Source organism: Tachypleus tridentatus, chromosome 1 (genome assembly GCF_004210375.1).
Source record: "Tachypleus tridentatus isolate NWPU-2018 chromosome 1, ASM421037v1, whole genome shotgun sequence".
Lineage (NCBI taxonomy): Eukaryota > Metazoa > Arthropoda > Merostomata > Xiphosura > Limulidae > Tachypleus > Tachypleus tridentatus.
In genome coordinates, this window is record NC_134825.1 from 19,666,085 (window position 1) to 19,691,050 (window position 24,966).

General features: G+C 34.2%; 1 protein-coding gene across 1 annotated transcript; it reads left to right on the forward strand.

Moving 5' to 3' along the window:
* Nucleotides 1-6,449: 6,449 nt before the first annotated feature.
* Nucleotides 6,450-22,977, forward strand: LOC143226101 (neuropeptide S receptor-like). Its single transcript, XM_076456644.1, has 3 exons — nucleotides 6,450-6,922; nucleotides 21,678-21,911; nucleotides 22,324-22,977. Exons 1-3 carry the CDS (start codon nucleotides 6,578-6,580, stop codon nucleotides 22,975-22,977), a joined length of 1,233 nt encoding a protein of 410 aa, XP_076312759.1. The 5' UTR covers nucleotides 6,450-6,577.
* The last annotated feature ends 1,989 nt before the right edge of the window (nucleotides 22,978-24,966 follow it).

A 24,966-nucleotide genomic window follows, 5' to 3' on the forward strand; every position in this document is an offset into this window, starting at 1 on the left:
AAGTAAATAAATGATTCATTCCTTTGAATGAAGTAAGAAAGAAGTATTCTAGGAACCAGATCCAAGTGAAATGATATATTCCTTTGAATGAAAGTAAGAAAAGTATTCTAGAACCAGATCAAGTGGATGATATTCATCCTTGAATGAAAGTAAGAAAAATATTTCCAGAACCAGATCAAGTAAATGATATATTCCTTTGAATAGAAAGTAAGAAAAGTATTTCAGAACCAGATCAAGTAAATGATACCATTGCTTTGAATGAAAGAAGTAAGAAAAGTATTCTAGAACCAGATCAAGTGAATGATACATTCCCTTGAATGAAAGTAAGAAAATATTCCAGACCCAGAGCAAATAAATAAAACATTCCTTTGAATCAAAGTAAGAAATATATTTCAGAACCAGATCAAGTAAATGATACATTCCCTTGAATAAAAGTAAAAAAAATATTCCAGAACCAGATCAAGTAAATGATACATTCCTTTGAATGAATGTAAAGAAAATATTTCAGAATCAGATCAAGTAAATGATACATTCCTTTGAATGAAAGTAAGATAAAATATTCTAGAACCAGATCAAGTCGATGATACATTCCCTTGAATGAAAGTAAGGAAAATATTCCAGACCCAGATCAAGTAAATGATACATTCCTTTGAATGAAAGTAGAGAAAATATTTCAGAACCAGATCAAGTAAATGATACATTCCCTTGAATGAAAGTAAAAAAAGTATCCTAGAACCAGATCAAGTGGATGATATATTCCCTTGAATGAAAGTAAGGAAAATAATTCAGAATCAGATCAAGTAAATGATACATTCCCTTGAATGAAAGTAAGGAAAATACTTCAGGACCAGATCAAGTAGATGATACATTCCCTCTAATGAAAGTAAGGAAAATATTTCAGAACCAGATCAAGTAGATGATTCATTTCCTTGAATGAACGTAAAAAAAAATTCGGAACCAAATCAAGTAAATGATACATTCCTTGAATGAAAGTAAGGAAAATATTCCAGAGCCAGATCAAGTAGAGAATAAATTCCTTTGAATGTTAATGATGGTTCGAGAACCAGTTTGATTAGGTTAAAAATCATCCCGGAACATTTCTGGATTCGCTCAAGTAGATAATAACTTATCTTGAAAAAGAACGGGAAGAATAAACCAGGTTATGTTTTCTGAAGCTGTCATTATAACTAGTTTCTATCAGTTTGTGTTCGAGGAGCAGAGCTATACAACAGTCTACTCGCATTGTTTCCACCTGGAGATCGAAACCCGAATTTTATCGTTTTAATCCCTAAATTATACCGCTAAACCACCGAATGTCACTCATGTGAGATGTTTTGGTGACAGGAAACTGAAGAGTTAATCATTTACTTCAAATGAAATATTTTTGTTCCCTCATCTTTGGACCCTTGACATACATATATGTTTACAATGCCAGTGATAAATGTATTGCAACATTTCTCAGTTAGTCCAAATACAAAAGCTTCTAAGTAATTTTTAAACGTCACTTTCTAAGCATTATAGTCCAGATGTACTTTGTTCCTAAAACTAATTTTTATCTCTCAAACTACATAGGTAAACAGCCTCATATGTTTACTCTCAGGAAGCTGTGAGAAATGTGTTCATTAAATACTGAATAAATTCATTTTATATACCTAGAACGTTAAAATTTACATACATTAAAATATACACAGAACAATATACATTACTAGCCGTTCTTTCCAACGTATTACCTGAACAAAAGGTTGATATTTTGCTATATTAACCAAAAGATCATGTAATAATATTTGTCAAATACGAAAGGTATACAATACCGTAACTACAGGCATACTGTGTTAACGTATTCTACGAATATCATATCATCAGGAACAGAATGTTTTTAATAAAACCCTTTATGTACGGTTTCTTTCTTTAAAAATATAAAACAATAAAAATTTTTGTGACAACGGTTTGTTTAAGAATAACGCTGTAGAAAACAAAACCTGAACTTTTGTTCAGTCCTCTTTTTTATTAAGTATAATCAAACATTCTCAAAGCTTCAAACTTCAACTACTAAGCCTACTTTATAATTTAAAATAAAAAGCCGTATTTATAGACTCAGACAAACACAGTACAAATGTTATTTCGACTTAAAATTCAATCTTTAATTTTACGAGGTATGACTTGAAGTATAAAAATTATTTTATTTTTTCTCTACATAATACCTGTAGGTGTGTTTTTCTTATATTTAGTATATCGAAGCAATCGATATATATATTGTATACTAACTGCAGTACCCGTCCCTTGGAAGGAAGTTATGTAAATATGGTCTTATCTCATTAACCTAAATCTCCTAAGGTAGCCGATATTATTGGCATTACGGTCAAAATTAGTGCTAACAGCGAAGTTAAAGAATTGACGAAAGTGTGTTGTAACCTTTATAAGTATTATAAAAAGATAATAAAATATATCTGTGTAGCTATGTTCATTGTCAGGTTTATTTTTAGTTCGGACCTGACCTGAGGGTCAAGAGTTCGAATCCCCGTCGCGCCAAATATGCTCGCCCTTTCAGCTGTGGGGGCGTTATAATCTGATGGTCAATCCCACTATTCGTTGGTAAAAGAGTAGCCCAAGAGTTGGCGATGGGTGGTGATGACTAGCTGCCTTCCCGCTAGTCTTACACTGCTAAATTAGGGGCGGCTAGCGCAGATAGCCCTTGAGTATCTTTGCGCGAAATTCAAAAACAAAGAACAAAAACAAACAAATTAAAGCAAAAATAACCTTATTGTCAACTTAAATGAACTTTCGAGAATTTCTACTACTCAGAACAACGTCTTATTGATTGTTTTCCTTAGAGCAAAATAAAAGACTTTTTCGATAAAAATGTTAGATCTGAGATGCTTGACCGAACTGTTAGGCTGTACAACCTCAGATGCTTTTCATGAATGTATAGAGCCGGCTTCATCTGGTAGGCGTTGTGCAGACAACTGTCTAAAATCAACAAATTTTGGCATTAATTTTACCTTTGGTAGAACTGACTATTTTCACGCACGCTTTACGCTCTTTTTCACGTGTTACTAAAGTGGAAACTGTGTGCTGTGCTCGTAGAAACAGATATTGTAAGATAATGAACTTCAACACAAAGCGAGTTTCGAATCAGTTCTAGAAACACGACGTAAAGGGCGTTATTTATAACTATGCAACGAAAATAGACAAAAGAATCTGAAACTTCTAAATATTAAAACATCGATCGAAGTAAGATTAAGAAAGAAGTTTATTAAAGTAAAAGTTTGCCCGAAGTTTCCGTATATTTTCACGTAATGATATATGTGTGTTTAGATGACAGTTTCTGGGCACCACCAGAGTTGTTTTAAAATCTTACTTAGGGCAGTGAAATAGCAAGGGCCGGTCATGAATGTATTAATTTGATGTGTATTATTTTTAAAAATCATATGATGTCAAAACACCTATAATCTGCCCAAAATTTAGGAATTTAAAGATACATGTATTAACAAATCATTGTTTCTGTTGTTGTTGTTTTTTATTTCGCGCAAAGCTACATAAGGGCTACTTGCGCTGGCTGTTCATAATTTAACAATGTAAAACTATATGAAAGATAGCTAGTCATCACCACCCACCGCCAACTCTTGGGCTACTCTTTTACCAACGAATGGTGGCATTGACCGTAACATGATAACGCCTTTACGACTTAAAGAGTGAGCATTTTAGTGAGATTCGAACACGAGACCCTCAGATTATGAGTCGAGCGCCCTAACCATCTAGCCATATCGAGCTAATAAAAATCACACTATAAAACACGCGTGCTTCAAAGATAACTATTAAAATGTGCTTATAGGTCAAAGCATTCACCAATTTCAACATGAATAAATAAGTCAAATCATAATGACTTTACATATTTAGACTTAGTTGTTGTTTATACCTTGAAACAATTGTGCAATATTCGACAACGTCTTGTTTATAGAAACAACAATGACATATTTAACTGTCCTCCTAGTGGCACGAAGGTATGTTTTCAGATTCACATCGTTTGAAACGGGGTTTCGATACTTACACTGAATAACTTTGTGCGTAATTTAAAACAAAAAAAAACAAACAGTCACTCTTTATTTAGTAAGTAACTCGAAATTAATATTAGTACCATACATGTATTTCCCTAGAAATAGACACTCTTGTTTATTGTATCTTCTTATAGAAAGATAGTTTGGTACTTCCATTATTTATCACACAGCGTTTCAAAGCGCTTTTTCATATTTATCTGGAGTTGTTGTAAATTAGTATGAAGTGTAAGTGTACAGCATGTACATACAGACTGTAATTATTAATGTATTGTTATGTATGTTAGCTGCTGTTTTGTTCTTTCTAATACTTTAAAGCAATTAGTATATCAATTACTCAAAACTTTTCCACGATTCGTCATTTATCAAAATTAATACATTTTTTGTCTATGAGACACGAAAAGTTTTCACTTTTCATATTAATAAGATTTCAGTTTTGGTTTGCTTTAGTACGATTAGTTAATTTTTTTAAATTACGTCCTCACATAATATATTCTTTATTTTAACCGTGAACTTTAACGTCACAGTTGGCACGTGCACAACGTCAAACGTGAAACTTTGTAGTGCTTACCAGGTACCACTATTAACTACTTTCTACAGCCTATCACGTACAACTATTAATTACTTTGTGGTGATGACCAAGCTGGCTTTTACGTATCACAGTAAAATCAAGTATTAGTAATGCAACGGATTTACTGTTATGCATTTATTTTAACACGTATGCTCGTTCCAGTTTGATGCACGTGACATATATTGTTGGATGTGTAATGCGCGAGAACCGCCTATTTTCTAAATTTTTAGAAGATTCCCGAGTGTCAGAATCAACAATATATGTTTTACGAAAACACTAGCGTAACTTTGAATACTGCTGAACATTTGAAAAGCTCGCCTTAAAATATATAAATCGTGGGCTGAGAAACAGTTTTCGAATATTTGTTAATCTTCTATAGTCATTATACGAAAAGCCTCGAAAGCTGTATTTGTGGTTAATGCTTATCAATCTGAAAACTACAGATATTTGAAAATGAACGTTTACAGATTTCGAGCATTAGAAACGTTTAACTTCTGTAAATTAGCTCGGGCAATAGTCTTTCCACAAGAACATCAGATATTGTTGTCGGTGATAAACTTCCTTGTGCTTCAAGCTAGCTAGCCGTCAACAGAAGTGTGCATGTTTATCAATATAATATTAATTCGTTCTCTGTGAAGCGTCAAAAAATAATTCAGTTCTAGACCAAATATCAGACTCAATATTGTTTGTAAAACTTATTTGTTTGTTTTTTGGATTTCGCGCAAAACTACACGAAGGCTATCTGCACTAGCCGTCCCTAATTTAGCAGCGTAAGACTAGAGGGAAGGCAACAAAGTCATCACCACCCACCACAAACTCTTGGGTTACTCTTTTACCCACGAATAGTAAGATTGACTGTCACATTATAACGCCCCCACGGCTGAAAGGGCGAGAATATTTGATGCGACGGGATTCGAACCCTCGACCCTCAGATTACAAGTCAAGCGCCTTAACCTCCTGGCCCTGCCGGACCTGTGAAACTTGTATATAAACCAATATTTGTAATAATTATAATCATTATTATACATTGTATCATTGTTTGTATATTATAATATATTTGTGTTAGAAAAGAAACGTGAACGTATCAATCGAGTTGGCATATATCATAAATTTTTTAAATTTAAAATTTCCGGTTATTTGAAATTGGAATATAGTAATTCAGAGACTAGTCCGAGTTAAATTATAATACGTAACAGTGGACTAATGTGTTTAACAGGAATATTAAACATCCAAGTACCGATTATGGTATTCAGAATAAAGTTGAAAAGAAATAAAGCTCTGTTCACTTCATCACACACCAATTCCTCCTAAGTCATTTTTGATAGCTATAAGGATCTCCCAGTTCACTCTATAGAGCCAACAGTTTCTACTAAGTCATTTTTGATAGCTATAAGGATCTCCCAGTTCACTCTATAGAGCCAACAGTTTCTACTAGGTCATTTTATAGTGTCTACTAGTCTCTATCAAGTCACATTATAGTGAATAAAGGAAAGTTTTCTAATTAACCACTTTATGGATCCAAATGCACATTTAAAAATATGGAACATGAGCATCTTGATGCGCGTGCATGAGAAGTTGCCTTTATGCAATTACAAGGTTTTAATTTTGATTTTGGTGCAGAGATTAATATATAAAAAATGTACCGAAATCCTTTAAAGTTCTGTTTATTACAGTACTCGGAAATACAGTTTATTTGCCTATCTTTCAGATAAAACCTATAAAGAATAAAGTAGTGTCTCTTGCTAAACAGTTTCTGATAGTTATTATTCCGTTCCTCAACAGGTCGTTCTAAAATATATTAGTATCATGAAAGCCAAATGAAAACATCCTGTGTGCTGAAGATGTAACAAAGGAAGTAAAGACAAAGTCTGAAACCATCAACCAACGATAACGTATTGTAAACATTGCATCGTGTATTGATAATTCTGTATTTTCTGGATTCGTACTTATTGCCATGGAGTATAGTTACTTCCAAGTTCGTTTTAATAACTCATTTATTCAAGACGAAGTTTTGGAAACTGAACCAATAGCGACAACTATGAATAATACAACCACCAAGAAAAATGACACTCCAGTGTTTCCAGAGGGCGCTGTTTGGAATGCAGAGCTCATTCAACGTGTTGTTACGTTAGGGGTAATCATGACAACAACATTTGTTGGAAACATGATTATCGTCTTGGTCCTCTCGAGGTCACGCTACAGGAAACGTTCATCACGGGTTAACATTTTCATATTGAACTTAGCTATCGGAGACTTAGCTGTGTGTTGCATCACTATGACGTCAGAAATGCTGTTCGAGGTAAGACTGAATTAAATACTAATGTTTTGTGTATGTTTATTAGTGGTCAAGTATCGGCTGTTCATTTACCTTATTGAATCATTATTTATGATAATTTATCTTGTTCTCACCGATGAGAAACATAATTCATTTTAAAACGTTTAATGATCCTTATAAGGTTTAATATAAACGAACAATTTATGCTTTTATATATGCAAAAACGGCTCGTTTGGGTTCAAAAAATATTTTACATAGAAGAGCGAACAACGTTTCGACCTTCTTCGGTCATCATCAGGTTCACAAAGAAAGAGATAACTGACCGGAAGCTGACCACATGTTTGAAAGGGGTTGTGTAACTGAGTGTCGGAATGTAGAGGGCGGTGTTAGATGTTTGAATATATAATTTTATTTATTTTATTATATTAATATAGGTATAAAGGCGTTCCTTTATATTGGTTTATTTTGGGTTTAAGTTGTTGTATAAGTAAGGCTTCTTTAATTTTGCGTTTGTTTCTTTATTTAGTATTTGAGTGTTTTCTATGGTTATGTTGTGTTTATTTGACTTGCAGTGTTCGAAAACGTGTGAAGGTGACTTTTTATGTTCTTTGAATCTGGTTTCCATTTTCTACTTGTTTCTCAATATAGAAGTCGTGGCAGTTATCACATTGTATTTTATAAATAATGTTGGTGTGGTGTTTGTCAGTGTAGTTTTTACATAGTATAGACCTCAGTTTTGTGCCTGATTTTTGAATAAATTTGGTATTAACTGGAATGTCATATTTTGTTACTAATATTTGCCAAATGTTGTTTATTTGTCTGCTGATGTCAGGAATATATGGTATACAGCAGTATATGGTTTCGTGGTTTTTTGATTCGTGAGATATATTTACTTTTGTTGGTTGATTTTGCTTTCTGTCTAGGTGTGTGCGTATAATGTTTTCTACGGTTTATGGAGGAAACTTATTGATGTTGATGAAGCATTGTTTTATTTTGTCTAATTCATCGTTAATTTTATCTGGTGAGCATAGTTTTATGGCTGTGTTTATTTGGTTTCTTAGTATGTTGAGTTTTTGTTTTGTTTCATGTGCTGAGTGCCAAGGAATGTATAGTCCAGTATGGGTGATTTTTCGGTGGATTTCTGTTTTGAATTGTGTGTCGGTTCTTGTAATTTTGAGGTTAAGAAATGATATTTGATTGCTTTCTTCCTGTTTACATGTGAAGTTAATGTTGGGATGTATAGAGTTAATGTGATTAAAAAAATTAAGTGTGTGTTCTGTAGATCTGAATCCTGCAACCGTGTCATCTATATATCTGTACCAGTTATCGTGGTGGATGTAATGCTGTGTTAATTGCTTGTGTTTCAACTTGTGTCATACAAATATTGGCTAGAACTGGTGATCCTGGGTTGCCCATGCTTAGGCCATTTGTTTGTATATAGTTTTGGTTGTTGAACATGAAGTTTGTCTTTATCGTGGTGAATTCTTTGAGGGTTGCTAATTGGTTACTGGGAATGTCTGTAGTTGGGTTAGGGTCTCGGATATAGAGTTCTAAGGCTATCTTGCAGGCTTCAGTGGGTGGAACTTATGTAAAGAGGGATATAACATCAATTTATGCTTTTATTCTTAAAGACCTATTACAAGAGTGGGTAGCTAAATTTTTAGATGTACGGTACTCATCTTAACTCTGAGAAATTCCCTTCTATGTTGATAGTAACCGTTCTTTAAAATATCGAAGACGAGATTCTAATTGTTGTGAAATTTTTTACATTTGGTTTGGTTTGTTTTGAATTTCACACAAAGCTACTCGAGGGCTATCTGCGCTAGCCGTCCTTAATTTAGCAGTGTAAGACTAGAGGAAAGGCAGCTTGTCATAATCACCCACTGCCAACCCTTGGGGTACCTTTTTACCATAGAATAATGGGATTGACCCTCGCATTATAACGCCTCCACGGCTGAAAGGGCGAGCATGTTTGGTGTGACGGGGATTCAAACCCGCGACCCTCGGATTACGAATCGAGTGCCTTAACCTATCTGGCCATGCCGGGCCAATTTTGTTACAAAAAATAAGATTGTTTCTTTTGAATTTCGGGCAAAGTTACACGAGGGCTATCTGCCCTAGCTGTCCCCAACTTAGCAGCGTAATACTAGAGGGAAGGCTTCTATTTATCACCACCCACCGCCAACGTTTGGGCTATTCTTTTTCCAAGAATAGTAGGATTGACCATTACTTTATAACGCCCTGACAGGGTGAACCTGTTTAGTATAATGAGGATTCGAACCCGCGACCTTCAGATTTCATGTCGAGCCATCTAACCATCAGGCCATGACGGTCTCCAATAGAATAAGCTTATGTCTTAATGTATCATATATTCAGAAGAAACCTTCTGCATATACGAAAAGGAGTTACTTGTATAAAAAATTTGATATATTTGTTTAGATGTTGATATGATTATGAAACGTAATCTCATATGTGTTTGTAACTACTTTGTAGTCCTTAAGTGTAAATCAACCGTGGTATTTTCTCTTCTCTCTATGTTCTAGCAGTATAATTAATTGTGTCCTTATTATTTTCAACTCTGTGTAAGACAAACTGAAGTTTACTGTGAAACATTTCTATAAACGTAAATAAAATAACATTCTATATCTTCAGAATGTAACGTCATTAACTTAATACTTCGTAAATCTGACGCTCGAAATACGTGTGTTAATGTTCTATTTACAAATTACAGTGTTCCAGTTTAGGTTTAACTAGATTAGTGAACTTGTAGGATATCATTAGTTCTGACGAAGCTGTAATAGTGAAATATTGAGCTAATAAAGCTATGCTCTGGAAATAAAGGTCGTGTTTTGATTACGTTTATAGAAATTGCGTCCTTAGTTTGTAACTTAGTAACTTGTACCTAATGATTTGCTTTTTTATAGCTTAGGGTGTTACTGTTTGTGTTTTAGCTTAAAAACTACTCAGTGTACCACATCTATCGGGTAAAAGTCCAAATCTGGATTTTAGCGTTTTAAACTTACTGCAGGCCTACTGGGAAGCCTTATTTTATAGGTGGAGTTCCTTTAAGTAACGTTAATGTTTACTCCCTCGGTTTGCAGTTTAGTGACATTCTAACTAAGTATTTGGTTTTCCAGTTTAGGGTAAAGCTGCTTTAATAACGGCAACACTTACGCCCTTGGGTTTTAATTTAATGACATTATACCCTATGATTTGATTTTCTAATTTAGGGTAAAGCTGCTTTAATTATATTAACACTTACGCACTTGGTTTCACGTTTTACTTTGACGAACGCCAAGCGACAGCATATAAACCATGTTGAATACGTAAGAACGTTTTGCTGATGAAAGAATCTCTCTCGACACATAACTTGAAGTAATTTTGTTGTTGTTGTTTTCAGTTTTAATGTCATGCCTTTTAAAATCTGTAGGCTTGCATTACATATTTCACTGGAGAACATCTTCTTGCTATAAGTCCTTTGTCATAACAAAATCGTAAAGATTTTACAAGTGGTTAAACTATTACTAAGTACTCAATTAAGGCTGTAACAATTAACAAGACGTTAACTAATACTACGTTAACAATTGTACCAGTTACTACACTTCTGACACGGCATGGCTAGATGGTTAAAGCGCTCGACTCGTAATCTGAGGTTCACGTGTTCGAACCCCCCGTCACGTCAAACATGCTTTAATCCGTGGGGGCTTTATAAAGCGACAGTCAATCCCACTGTTCGTTGGTAAAAGAATAGCCCAAGAGTTGGCGGTGGGTGGTGATGACTAGCTGCCTTCCCTCCAGTCTTACACTGCTTAATTAGGGATGACTAGCGAAAATGGCCCCGACGTAACTTTGCGCGAAATTCAAAAACAACAAAATACTACAAAATCATAATTACAAAAAAAAAACTTCTTGTTCGTCCATGCATGGACTGAGCCCTGAAATGGACCTGAGTATGATGTTATACTTTTACTCTGGCCCAAAGCTTTTAAAAAAAAAAAACCCTAAAGACAGACCCTATAATCGTTCGGGAGGGAGGAAGAGGTCAAATGTACCTGACCCTCCTGGGTATTTAACAACATCAATACCCAAATACCCACACAGTCAAACTCGAACTCCTGTGTTATGTGTTGTTGATACGCTCACTTGAAAAAAGTGTTATTAAATCACGTGTGGGTGGTAAGAGAATAATTGTTGTAGTCGTTTAAAAAGTTAGAATTTCAGTATAATATTAGGCTTAGGAAATAAACTTACTTTTTATACCTTCTTACATAAATTTACTATATAAAAGTTTAACACAGACTTTGGTTTGTTTGATCCATTTAATAAAACGTTAAAATAGGTGTAATGGCACAAGTGTTTAAGCTAGGAATGAAGATTCCACATTTAAATTTTTAGATTTCGAGGTCTCTTTCAACATTCGATGTTTGATGTATTACAATAGGTTCGGTAGTACAAATGTCTAGATTTTCCATGGCCAATCAGTTGTGATTGATACAGTGAATAGTTTTAAATATATAACACTAGAAAACATTGTACTGCCTTCTTTATTTTGAAATAGAAGTTAGTTGCTCTAGTTATTACAATTCCAACAGTATGAAAGTTTTTAATATAACATAAATTAATTATTTATTAAAAACTACATTCATGGGTTTTACGAAGTACACTATTAATGTAAATCTATATGTACTGGACTCAGTGATTAGTTTATTTATGTAGAATCTAGCACTGTAGTAATAACAATGATAGTTTATTTATGTAGAATCTAGCACTGTAGTGATAACAATGATAGTTTATTTATGTAGAATCTAGCACTGTAGTGATAACAATGATTCTCTGCCGGTACACACTATAGGTTGTAGTCTACCACTGTAGTAATAACAATGATAGTTTATTTATGTAGAATCTAGCACTGTAGTGATGACAATGATTCTCTGCCGTGACACACTATAGGTTGTAGTCTATCACTGTGATTTTAACAGTGACATAGTTTCTTCAGTAATTCCAGTCTTATTATAAATTGTAATGTCTGCTTTTCAAAACATAAAAGTTTGATTAGTGTATACACTTTGTTACTATTTTGAAACGTATATACAGTATGTTATAATTTACGTATTACTTCATTACTTAAAAACAAAAGGTAAATATATTCAACATCTAGTAGTTTTGGAAAGAGTATATAATAATGAAGAAGGTTGGAGCGTTATATTAAAACCAAGTTACATAATAATTACAGCCTATATACAGTCATAGTGGACGGAATACATCAGAACTACTTTTTAACATTTATAAGAGTACATAACACCCTTTTCCGATATAAAAATTCATCCATTTAGATCCATTAAAGACGTATTTAGATCGTGGATTTGGAATTTCCAAAACGGAGATATTAATTGTATTTATGGCAATGGAATATAGATCAGCTTGGGATACCAGGACCATTTAGAAAAAAGACCCGTAACAAGTCATAACCCAGTCGTGATAAGCATAATGTAGGTTTTGTATTTTTTGAGACTCCATAATGACAAAGATCATTGGCAACGGTACACAATATATTGAACAAAACAATCTTTGTCTGAGTAAACGACACAAATCACGTGTATACAGGTTGCTACCACGAAATTATCCGTTCAAGCATCGCATACTTTAAAAAGCTGAAAAAAAATTGACTATTCATTATACTACGTAAAAAGACATACCAATCACATTACAAGACGCAGCTCCTGCACATTTATGTGCCTTCCAACTGTGGAAACAGACATTAGGAAGCTCTTCATTGTATAGTAAACGATTTACGGAAGACTTGCAGTGGAGTGTTTTTCATATGATAGCCTTAAAACGGAGCTTATTACGGTGGAAATGACCAGACGTAATGGCATGCATTATAAAGGTGAGCACTTGTATATATATATATATATATAAACAGTTACAAAACAACTTTTGAGCTGAGTTATTTGTTATATTTATTTCACCATAGCTCACAGAATATTCTTTTACGGTACGAGTGATATGTAAACAAATATCTGTAAATGTGTTCTCTATTTACATATATATATTTGCATGTTTTGTGTTAATATAAATATGATACATATAAATTAATTATTTTTCACATTGGTGATTATTATCATATTTTACCAAATTTATTGGTTCATGTGTTCAACCACAATTTAATCCTTTCAATTTCCTCTATTTAACCTTGAACATTCATCCACTGCCAATATGGCTGCCTATTTTGCACAAAAATACAAAAAACGTGTTCTGTAGAAATGGAGGCTTGAAACCACGTAGTGACCGTAGCTTGAGACTTAAAAGATAAACAGCTCTGATCGCTATGGTTTGTTTCTTTGAAGTCAAACGCAAAGCCACACGATGGTCTATTTGTGGTCTACCCACCACGAGTATTGAAACCCGATTTCTAGCGATTTAATTCCGCGGACATATCGCTGTGCCACTTGGGGGGGGGGAACGCTATGGAACAGGTAATTAATAATGTAACCACTCTTTAAAAACTTAAAGATAATATTTGTCCATATTATTAAATGGCAGATATGTCTCAAAACGACCTATAATGTTTGTGAGTCATATTGTAAGGTGCATGGAATGAAATATTCCCACTGGGACACAACTTTTTTAACAGGCCTGAAAATGTTTGCAGACGGTTTAACGAAAGTTCTGGAGAGAACAGTCGCCAAATCCGTGTGCACCCCCTTTGGGAGGATTGTGTCACGAAAGGCAAAAAGGTGCGATAGCTTCTTTAATGTCCACTGCAGTAGACATACAGTATTGCCAGGAGTGAAAACTGGTTTCTGTTTAACCTCTGATGGAGACACACTTGTACTTGTTATACAGCAATAACGTCTGTTTAAAATGAGTCATTTTCCACATATCTCCTCACATCACATGAGTCCATTCGTTGTTTTAAGGTCCCTTGTTGTTTTCCACCTTGATTGGAATTATATCACCCCTTATTCACTGTTGACTATAAAGTTTCAAGATGTCCAGCGATTATTCGCTGACTCTAGCCGCCCTCAACCTGTGACCTCGTGAAAATAATGATTAATTCTCGGAATTATTTCCTTTGTGTCGTGGTTGGCTATGTGTGTTTTTCATTCTCGTGATAGAAATTTAGGATTGAAGAACCGGAGTTTTCGGAAATTAAAGACTTTTCTCTTGCCAAATCTTCTGTTTTTACTGACTTATGTGTGTCTTTATATGTCAGGGTTAGGTGCAAAAGATGACATGGATGTGATTGATTTGTGTTATATAAAGGTTTTTATTTTCTTTTGGTAGGTTGCATATTGGTTTTTTTTTTGTTTGCTTGTTTTCAATTTCGCGCAAAGTTACATGAGAACCATCTGCACTAGCCATCTATAACTGAGTGGTGATAGATAGAGGAAGGACGGTTAGCCAAAACCAGTTACTGCCGACTCTTGGAATACTCTTTTATCAAAGAATAGTAGAATTCAGCGTCACATCACAAAGTCCCAACAGCTGAAAGGGTGAGCATGTTCGATGACTGGATTCGAACAAGCGGCTCAGCAGATTACGGGTCGAGCGTCCTAACCACCAGACCATGCCAGAGTATTTCTGTCTATAACATTTCTAGCATTTCTTGTAGTATAAACTTTACGTTTCCAGTGCACTGTTATAAAATTACTTTCTCTCAACGTGATTAATTCGTGTGACAGTGCAAAAACATGCGCTGTGTGAGTATCACACTTAAATTTATCACTTGATTTCAATGTCAATACCAAACATTCTTTACAATATACGTTTATTCTTTACGAACAAAATTGATGTAAGATTTACAGACTAATTTTTATATCATTTTTTCTTTAATTACAGCGTTATCATATATCACAATAATATCATCTACATCTTTAACTGGTCAGGTCTAAACACACAGAATATAATTTTTATTCTTTAAATTTGACGGAATTTTATTCATTCCGAACCAATCAGTTAAAACACATTCTGGTTTAATCTCAACTGTATCCTTTTTGTATATATATTGATATAAGATACGCTAGTATCATGACAGAACATTTGAGTATTCGAGTTTAGTGAAAAGTTTGTTAACTCGTTAATGTTAATAAAACAATGGGGAGATTCAGTCCTGTACAGATTCTAAATAGACTCCAGATGATGCACTGATTAATGCTGATACCAATCGCGATTTTAAAAAAATATGTATCGTCACAGAAGTGATTTTAAAAATATGTATTAAATAATTTCCTTTTGCTAAATTTCGTTCAATAATTTACAGAAGGATAAATATTTTGAATATGATTCTATAACAAAAGTAATTTTCTTTTGCCAAATTTGGTTACATCCGTTCAATAATTTACAGAAGGATAAATATTTTGAATATGATTCTATAACAAAAGTAATTTCCTTTTGCCAAATTTGGTTACATCCGTTCAATAATTTACAGAAGGATAAATTTTTGAATATGATTCTATAACAAAAGTAATTTCCTTTTGCCAAATTTGGTTACATCCGTTCAATAATTTACAGAAGGATAAATATTTTGAATATGATTCTATAACAAAAGTAATTTTCTTTTGCCAAATTTGGTTACATCCGTTCAATAATTTACAGAAGGATAAATATTTTGAATATGACTTTATGTCAAAAGTACATGTACTCATATGATCATATAAAGTACGATCACGTGAATGTATTTATATTGTATTGTAATGTACAGTGCCAGGTTTTGGTCCCATTATCCATAGACTGCGAGTCCAGTGTTCTTACCACCCATCATTCCAATTCTCATATAATTTCGAGAATATAAACAACAAAAATAAAAGAACAAAATGAAACGTAGAGGTTTCTCGGTAAGCTTATTGAACTAACAAGTACTACAATTATATAGTCATGTAATAGCGTCATCTGGTGACAGTTGTGTGTTTCTGGAAACAGTGTTGAAAAATTAGGCCTTTTTTTTTCTTAATTTACATACTGACTGTTACTTTTTCTCTATGTTTTTGTTCTCTTTGTTTCTCCTTAGTTCTATTCTATATTTTCTAATCAAGTAGAAATATAATAAATATGGTTTGTTTTGAATTTCGCGAAAAGCTACACGAGGGCTATCTGCGCTAGCCGTCCCTAATTTAGCATGGCCAACTGTGTTAAGGCGTTCGACTTGTAATCCGAGGGTCGCGGGCTCGAATCCCGGTCGCAACTAACATGCTCGCCATTTCAGCCGTGGGGGCGTTATAATGTGACGATCAATCCCACTATTCGTTGGTAAAAGAATAGCCCAAGAGTTGGCGGTGGGTGGTGATGACTAACTGCCTTCCCTCTAGTCTTACACTGCTAAATTAGGGACGGCTAGCGTAGATAGCCCTCGAGTAGTTTTGCGCGAAATTCAAAAGAAACAAACAAACAAACAAACCTTTTTACTAATGTATGGTGTTAACATTAAAATCATACATCTTGTGTAAGAGTGTAATTTTTCTCAGTGTGATGTCATGATTTACTTGTTTATGAGTTAATAAATATAGAATATTATTTTTCATTTCAATCTTTATGTCCTTCATTGGATGAGCGGTAATTATTTATGCACAACATCAAAGTCTAATGATAGTTTCCCCGCGATGCACTAAGTGTAGATCACTCATTGTGTAACCTTGCGCTGTGAAAACAACCCTTTTCACAGTTGTAATATATTCAAGTACTTTTAATTTTGACTGTTTTGCAGTATACATTTTAATCACTAAAACCATTTCTTATAAGAACACTCATGAACAATAGAAAAGATTCATTTCTAAGGTACAAGGTTCCAGTCCGTCGTTATCTGTATAAAATAACCAAGAGCAAATTAAATAATTTGTTTACTGAATTATATTTAGTCAGAGATCAAACAATATCGACCATTTTGGATTTAAATATCTTTTTAAACTTTTACTGAGAATAGCGAATAAAAAGTATATTTGTGTTGGTTTTCTTGTATATATATATATATCCTTTTTTGTCGTAACAACTGGATATATAATTCGTTCCTGCGTTTGCGCATTGCGTCAGCATTCCCACTTCATTTGCGTGTGGAAGAATTGTTCATCGAAGCGCGTAGGTTGTGTGAAACACTGCACGAGATCTAGCTCGCACTGGAACATTTCTTGTATAAATAGTTGATAATATAAACAGCTTTTCAACCATTAATGTGTCTGTTGTATCCTGAACGGACTTGGTTTTCGCAAAAGGCCTCGTCGGTACAGGATATAACAATTATAATAAGCTTGAAATATTAAATTGTTTTGGTTTGGTTTCTTTTGAAGTTGCGCAGAGCTACACGAGGGCTATCTGCTCCAGCCGTCCCAAATTTAGCAGTGGCCCCCGGATTCACAGCGCTAAAATCAGGGATTAGATTCCCCTCGGTAGGCTCAGCAGATAGCCCGATGTGGCTTTGCTATAAGAAAAACACAATTTAGCAGTGTAAGACAAGAGAGAAGGCAGCCAGTCATCACCACCCACCACCAACTCTTGGGCTACTCTTTTACCAACGAATAGTGGAATTGACCGTCACATTTATAACTCCCCCACGGCTGAAAGGGCGAGCAAATTTCATTGATGTTTTATCGCGATGTTTTATCGTGATGTTTTCGATGTTTTTATCGTGTTGTTTTTTGATGTTTTTATCGTGTTCTCCGTAAAAATGTTCATAGATCTGTTGAAAAACTTTCTGAGGAAAAATATAAATATGATTTAAACTTGGTTTAATGGTTTTTAACGTGTATTTTAACTAGACGACTAAATATAGAATACTCTGCATTATATATTTTTACGACTACATCAATATTTACGATTATAAAACACTTGTCGGCTTCACAGAGTGAAAAACGTAGATGCGTGGTTAAAATGGATCGACCACAGAGAATAAAACGGGAGTGTCAATAAATATTCGTCTACCGGAAAATCAGAGGTAATTTAAGATTTCCTACTGTTGACAGATGGGCAATTGGTTAGGGTGTTCGACTCGTAATCTGGGGGTTGCGGGTTGGAATTCCTGTCACAAAGAACATGCTCGCCATATCAGTCGTGAGGGCGTTATTATATGCGGTACATCCCACTATTCGTGAGTAAAAGATTAGCCCAAGAATTGGCGGTGGGTGGTGATGACTAGTTACCTTCCCTCTGATCTTATATTGCTAAATTGGGGACGGCTAGTGCAGTTAACCATTATGTAGCTTTGCGCGAAATTCAAAAGCAAATAAACAAACTTTCTCTAATTTAAATTATAAGATGATGAATTTCACCTGCAAGTTTAGATTCATAAAGTATGATAGCAATTAAATATGAATCAGAGGTTAACACAATTCATTGTACTTCTGTTTACGCTAGAATGCAGGTTTCGATACCTATGGTGGGCACGGCACAGATAGACCATTGTGTAGTTTGTATTTAATATGAAGCTTTGCACGAACTTCAAAAACAAACAGAACACAGGTAATGCCTTGTGTAGCTTTGCGCTAAAACAAACAGCTACGTCTAAATATTTCAATATCTTATAGACTACAAAAATGAACGTATCAGCTTTACAAATGGTCGTTATCATTCAAGTATTTCGAAATTTGTTTAAATAATATTATTATTAGCTCGAAAACACTTAACCGAAGCCTTTAGTTAGGCACTTAAAGCCTCCCGATGGGACAGTAAAGAGTTTTTAGATTTACAACCCCAAAATCCGTGTGGAAACAATGGATAGCCTATTGTAACTTTAAGACGAATAAACAAGACACAAATTTTTAACCTATTTATCTAAACTTTAAAATTCTTGTTTTTTCGTATAAAGTGTTTTATGTAAACGTGTAAACTAATACTATGAACTATCACAAATTAATCTATAATGATAGATTGAAAAGTTGTGTTTATTGTAATTGACTTAGTCTTAGTATATTATGAATAAAGCATGTCCAAGTTTAGGTCTTGCATTAACTTTAGTATAACAGTGTACAAAGTATATTATGTGTTTCTTTTCCATTTAATGTATACAAGTCAACACTTGAAATTTCACTCACACCTATAGGTTTGATAATGGAAAATTGTGCTTTCTTATTCAGGTTAACTGATTTTCCTACAAGTATCGGGTTAACCCTACTGATAGTAGCAGCTTCGTTAAGAAATTTCTTTACAGTGTGTGAAGTAATGAATCAAGTTTAACAAAATCAAAACAATCTTGGTTGCAATATAAATAACACATAAGACGCGGTGTACAATCTTGTACACGCAAGAAGAGTCGCTTCAACCTTATCTTGATTACATCCACAATTTTATCTCTCTCAGGATAGGATTATATTGCATTGAAGATCTCAAAGTATATCTCACCTCAAAGAACTTCAAGTAAAACTAGCCCAGGAAGGCGCATTTCAAGTCAACATATAAGCTTGATCTTTGTTCTCTCACAGTATTGATTGACTTTAGCATACAGATATTGTCAATTCGGCGAGCAAGGGATATTACAGTCGTTGATTCTTTCAACATAAACGTTAAATGCTACTGCAATATCCCCTCGACAGAATAGACGGTATCTTTTATACATAACAATGAAACAGTTCAGCCTCTGTGCCTTTTTTGAGCCACTTGTTTATGCTAAAACTGCATATAATTTTGTTTAATCCTAGAAAAAAAATATAACTTACCTGCATATCACAAAACTAATTGCGGAATGTCTCCAGTTAAGAAACGTTCCTGTTATGGAGACTATTATTCCTTAAGACCCAGTTCTTTTCACAATAGAATTTAATGTCTTAACAACAATGTAATTTCCACAACAACTTCAGCTATATACATGACTGTATTTTGCATTACCTCCATATTACATCTTCCATACCTTTTCAAGAAATGACCAACGTTGACATGAACAGCTCTAGGATAGATATGATTTCCCTATACTCTCTCCATATTCATCCAAAATTCCTCCTGGAAAGAGCTCCTGATAGTAAGGGAGCAGAAATGTTCATATGTCTAGTTTGATTGTTCTGATTTTAATTAAGATCGTTCTTTTAAATAAAAATTTAGGAAGTGTATTGTCACTTTGAATAGTTCACTGTACACTGTTCCAGCTTTACATCTGATTTTGGAGATCATATTTCGGATTCAGTGTTAAGTTTTTCATCAGTTACGAGAGATTACTTGATATAGGTTCAGTATACATATACGCATAAGGGTTTGTATTTTATTCTTCCTATCGACTTCTAAAAGTGCTTAATATATATATATATATATATACACTTGCAGTAAGGACAAGGAGCACTGTCCTGAGACAGCATGGCGATTAGTTTTGCATCATAATAAAGGTTTCCAATTACCAGATACAGACTTAGTTGTTTTATTGAGAAATATAGCAGCCCTTAGTTAGAGAATAATGTATTATTTCTTTGAAGTTTCATAGCAAAAATTCACGTTCAAACTGATGTACATAAAACAAAAGAAGTTAATAACGTTATTGAAAGCTATAAATGTGTTTGTTTGTAATTAAGCACAAAACTACACAATGAGCTATATGTGCTCTGCCCACTACGGGTATCGAAACCTGGATTTTAGCGTTGTGAGTTTTAAGACGTGCTGCTTTGCCACAAGGGGACGAAGCCTGTAAATGAAACAACTATTGAAACCAAGAAGATGATTTCATCAGTCGTAAACAGAAACCAATATTTTCATATTTATTTAGTTAAACTTTTGTAGTGAAGGAGTGTTTTAGTGTCGTTGTATAAAACTTGTAACTACTCCTGTGATGTATGAAACTTGATTTATGGTACGTCTGTGTAACTACTCCTGTGATGTATGAAACTTGGTTTATGGTACGTCTATGTAACTACTCCTGTGATGTGTAAAACTTGGTTTATGGTACGTCTGTGTAACTACTCCTGTGATGTATAAAACTTGGTTTATGGTACGTCTGTGTAACTACTCCTGTGATGTATGAAACTTGATTTATGGTACGTCTATGTAACTACTCCTGTGACGTATGAAACTTGGTTTATGGTACGTCTATGTAACTACTCCTGTGATGTGTAAAACTTGGTTTATGGTACGTCTGTGTAACTACTCCTGTGATGTATGAAACTTGATTTATAGTACGTCTGTGTAACTACTCCTGTGACGTATGAAACTTGGTTTATGGTACGTCTGTGTAACTACTCCTGTGATGTATGGAGCTTGGTTTATGGTACGTCTGTGTAACTACTCCTGTGATGTATGAAACTTGATTTATGGTACGTCTGTGTAACTACTCCTGTAAGTAATAGGTAAAATTATAAAACCACCTTTATGACAGTAAAATAAGAAAAAAAAAGGGGTGTATAACACAGCACTCATAACACTTTAGATGTTTTAAACTTGTAACTCAACCTGAAGTTTTATGTCAAAGTATATTATGCAAATATTCACATAAAACCTGTAAAAGGTGTATAAAACAGCACTTGTAATACTTGAGGTGTTTTAAACTTGTAACTCAACCTGAAGTTTTAAGTATATTATATATCATACAAATTTTATCTCTTTGAATTTTTTTATTTGATGAGTTTATGTTTAGGCGTCAATCAGGGTTAAACTACGTACAGTTCAAGCACAGAATAAAAGCCTGAAAGTATACTAAGCCTAATATAAAATCTAAATCAGACGTTCGAAGAAAAACAGGGAAAAGCGATTAGACACGATATATGTATATATATATATACAAGGGATCCGTCGGTGCACCAGAAGAAAATTTAAGTTTTATGCAAAATGAAAACGTTTAATCAAATAAAGATTATCTCTTCTTTTTTTTTCCTATCAGGTATTTGGAGGCTGGATTCTTGGACCAATAGCTTGCAAGCTAATTGTCTATGGTCAGATTGTCACCTTAGCGAGTTCCACGTTTATTTTAACATCTATGAGTTACGACCGCTATCAAGCCATCTGTCGGCCACTACGTTCACGTGGAGGTGTGGCTCAAGCTAAAAGAATGATCATTGCGTCATGGATCCTTGGCGCCATCTTGGCAATCCCTCAGCTTTTTATATTTGTTGAAGTAGGCATTTTTATGTTATGATATCTTAATCTGCTTGTATTTCCAGTAAAATTTTTCGTGATTAATCTAAAAATATTTCGTGCTTATTTTGTTTTAATATCTTTATTTAATTTAGTTGGTGTTTCTAGTTTTAATCGGTTATTTATTATCACATGTTACTACATTTTTGCAAAAACGTTGGTGTTTTTACATCGATATCAACGTCTGCCCATAGATTTATAAAATTATTATAATTTTCTTGATGTCCCTATTATTGTAATATCGATTAAGAAATAGCCTTACATTACCTCTGCTACTTGGGAATATAAATGCGTCAATGACCAGGAACTATTTGAATACAATCTTTCCGTCAGTTATTAATTACATATTTTAATCTTCAACCTGTAGTTATAAGTATTTATTCATCCGACAGGTGGAGAGTGGAGTTACTACAAGTGGTCGTATACGTTATGAATGTGCAAGTAAAGGGTATACCGCTATGTGGCAAAGAAAGCTTTACTTTACGTGGCTTACAACTTATATTTTAGTTATCCCTAGTGCATGTATCAGTTACTATTACATCAATGTCCTTCGTTCCGTGTGGATGGCGAGCCGTGATCAGAACTATGACTCCAGCGCCATCTATCTCCGGAGATCTGTAAAAGCTGCGTCTACTTTTCCAAGAGCGAAACTCAAGACCCTGAAAGTGACAATTTGTATAATAGCCAGTTTTATTATTTGTTGGACACCATATTTTATTATTCATATTATCCGTATATACAGCAATTACGAAATAATTGTGCCGAAACCCATAATCATAGGAGCTGAAACCCTGGCACTGCTCAACAGTTCTCTGAATCCCATATTTTACGGCTATTTCAACGTTCGAGTTCGGAAGGGTTTCATAGAAATTGTGTACCGTAAAAAGGACTTGTCAAGCTGCGAAGTCGTTAACCAGACATGTAGTAATGCGGTTGAACTTGATACGATGTACAGTTGTTCTTACATTCAGAACCAAAATGGAGTCAGATATAAAATGAACTTGTTACCACAGATGTTCGCTTACGTATTCGAAATCCCCCTCTAAGATATCCACAGAGACTCGATCGCCAAAAGCAAAGACGTAGATACGACTGTACAAGTGTCTAGATATTGTCTATAAAAAAAATTATCTTGTTCAAAGAATCTCCATCAACAAATAAGTTGTTTTTTTAATATCTACAAAATATCGTATATTAATTACTAAAAATATTGCGGTAAAGAGTTAAAATTAGTGTTGGTGTAATAGTTATTGTTACTTACAGGAAAAGTCTAAAAACAGCTATGATCCCTGCTTATGATGATATATTGGTTGAGCTCTCTATTTCGGGAGAAGTTTTAACACCTCTTTAAATATTAACATTAACAAACAGAGTTATTATTCTGGAACAAGAACTGGAAAACGTATAGTCATGAGAGTGAATTCGTAATTGATAACTTCACAATAACTTGGATCATTGGATTGTAATAACGAGAGCCTACAGAAGACTATTCTGGACTTCTAGTGACAATAAAAGGCTTCATAGACTCAACTTTGGCTATTTTATACTGATATTAAAAAGGCCGTTTAGGTTCGAGCATAACTTTATTCATTCGAGTAATTACACATTAGGGTATTATAGAGGACAGTTAGATTACACTCAAACGTGTAATTAAACAATATGATTTTAGAAAGGGTAGTTACAGTCAAATATTACCATACTCGAGAGAGTATCGAAACAGTAATCCTTGAAGAAATATAATTGTTCTTCAGTAAGTCAGAGGTACGTTTATGTATTTTCAACGATAAGATCCAGGGCTTGATTCCCTGTGGTGGACATAGCACAAATACACTAACAAAAACTGGATAATTAAATTCAAGAATACTTTGTATATGAGAGTAATTCCACAGAATGATCCTTAAAAGGATATTCACATTTAACTACAACTATGCTCACGAGAGTAATTCCACAGAATGATTAAAAGGATATTCACATTTAACTACAACTATGCTCACGAGAGTAATTCCACAGAATGATCCTTAAAAGGATATTCACATTTAACTACAACTATGCTCACGAGAGTAATTCCACAGTTCTGTTCTTAAGAAAACAATCAACATAATAGTGTCGGAAGTAAAATATTTATTTGTATTTATAATTCTCGAGTTCAATGTGTACATCACCATTCTGACTCTCTGTTCAAGTGGTTAAGTTACACTAACGTTTCAAAGTGTGGATTTTATGTTTATGAAGATGCTCATGTAATTAACAGAACACTATGACTTCGTAAAACTAGTTTCTTCCAAGGATTCAACCGTTCTTAAGGTTTCGAGCTTAAATTAACCAAACCAAGTCTCTAACCTCATGGAACCAACTTATTCAAGGATTTGTTATGTTCTGAAATTTTTAATGTCCAATTAACAAAATTCTGATCTCACAAAGCTAAATTTTTCGAGGATGTGCTCTGTTCTATAAGTTTCAATGTCTGATAAACAAAAACTCAAACCTCTTAAAAACAGGTTTCATGTACTCTTCTGAAATGCTCAAAATTGTATGAACGAAAACTTTAATCTCTTAAAACAAATTGTTCAAGTACATGTACTGTTCTGAAACATTTGAAATCTAATAAACAAAAACTATGGACTTTTAAAATAAAATTGTTCAAGCACTTTTACTGTTCTCAGAGTTTCAAAACCTATTTATTTGTTTAAATTACGCGCAAAGCTACACGAGGGCTATCTGCGCTAGCCGTCCCTAATTTTGCAGTGTAAGACTAGAGGGAAGGCAGCTAGTCATCACCATCCACCGCCAACTCTTGGGCTACTCTTTTACCACTGAATAGTGGGATTGGCCGTCACATTTTAACGTGAAAAGGGCAAACATGTTTGGTGCGACGGGGACTTGAACCTGCGACCCTATAAAAGAATAGGTCCGGCATGGGCAAGCGTGTTAAGGCGAGCGACTCGTAATCTGAAGAGCACGGGTTCGCATCCCCGTCACACCAAACATGCTCGCCCTTTCAGCCATAGAGGTGTTATAATGTGACGGTCAATCCC

What these genes read in the sequence shown, in the direction of transcription:
- LOC143226101 (XM_076456644.1), top strand. Translation starts at nt 6,578, where the DNA reads ATGGAGTATAGTTACTTCCAAGTTCGTTTTAATAACTCATTTATTCAA. An exon ending in CGTCAGAAATGCTGTTCGAG is followed by an intron (nt 6,923 to 21,677) that starts GTAAGACTGAAT and finishes TTTTCCTATCAG; the next exon opens with GTATTTGGAGGCTGGATTCT. An exon ending in AGCTTTTTATATTTGTTGAA is followed by an intron (nt 21,912 to 22,323) that starts GTAGGCATTTTT and finishes TTCATCCGACAG; the next exon opens with GTGGAGAGTGGAGTTACTAC.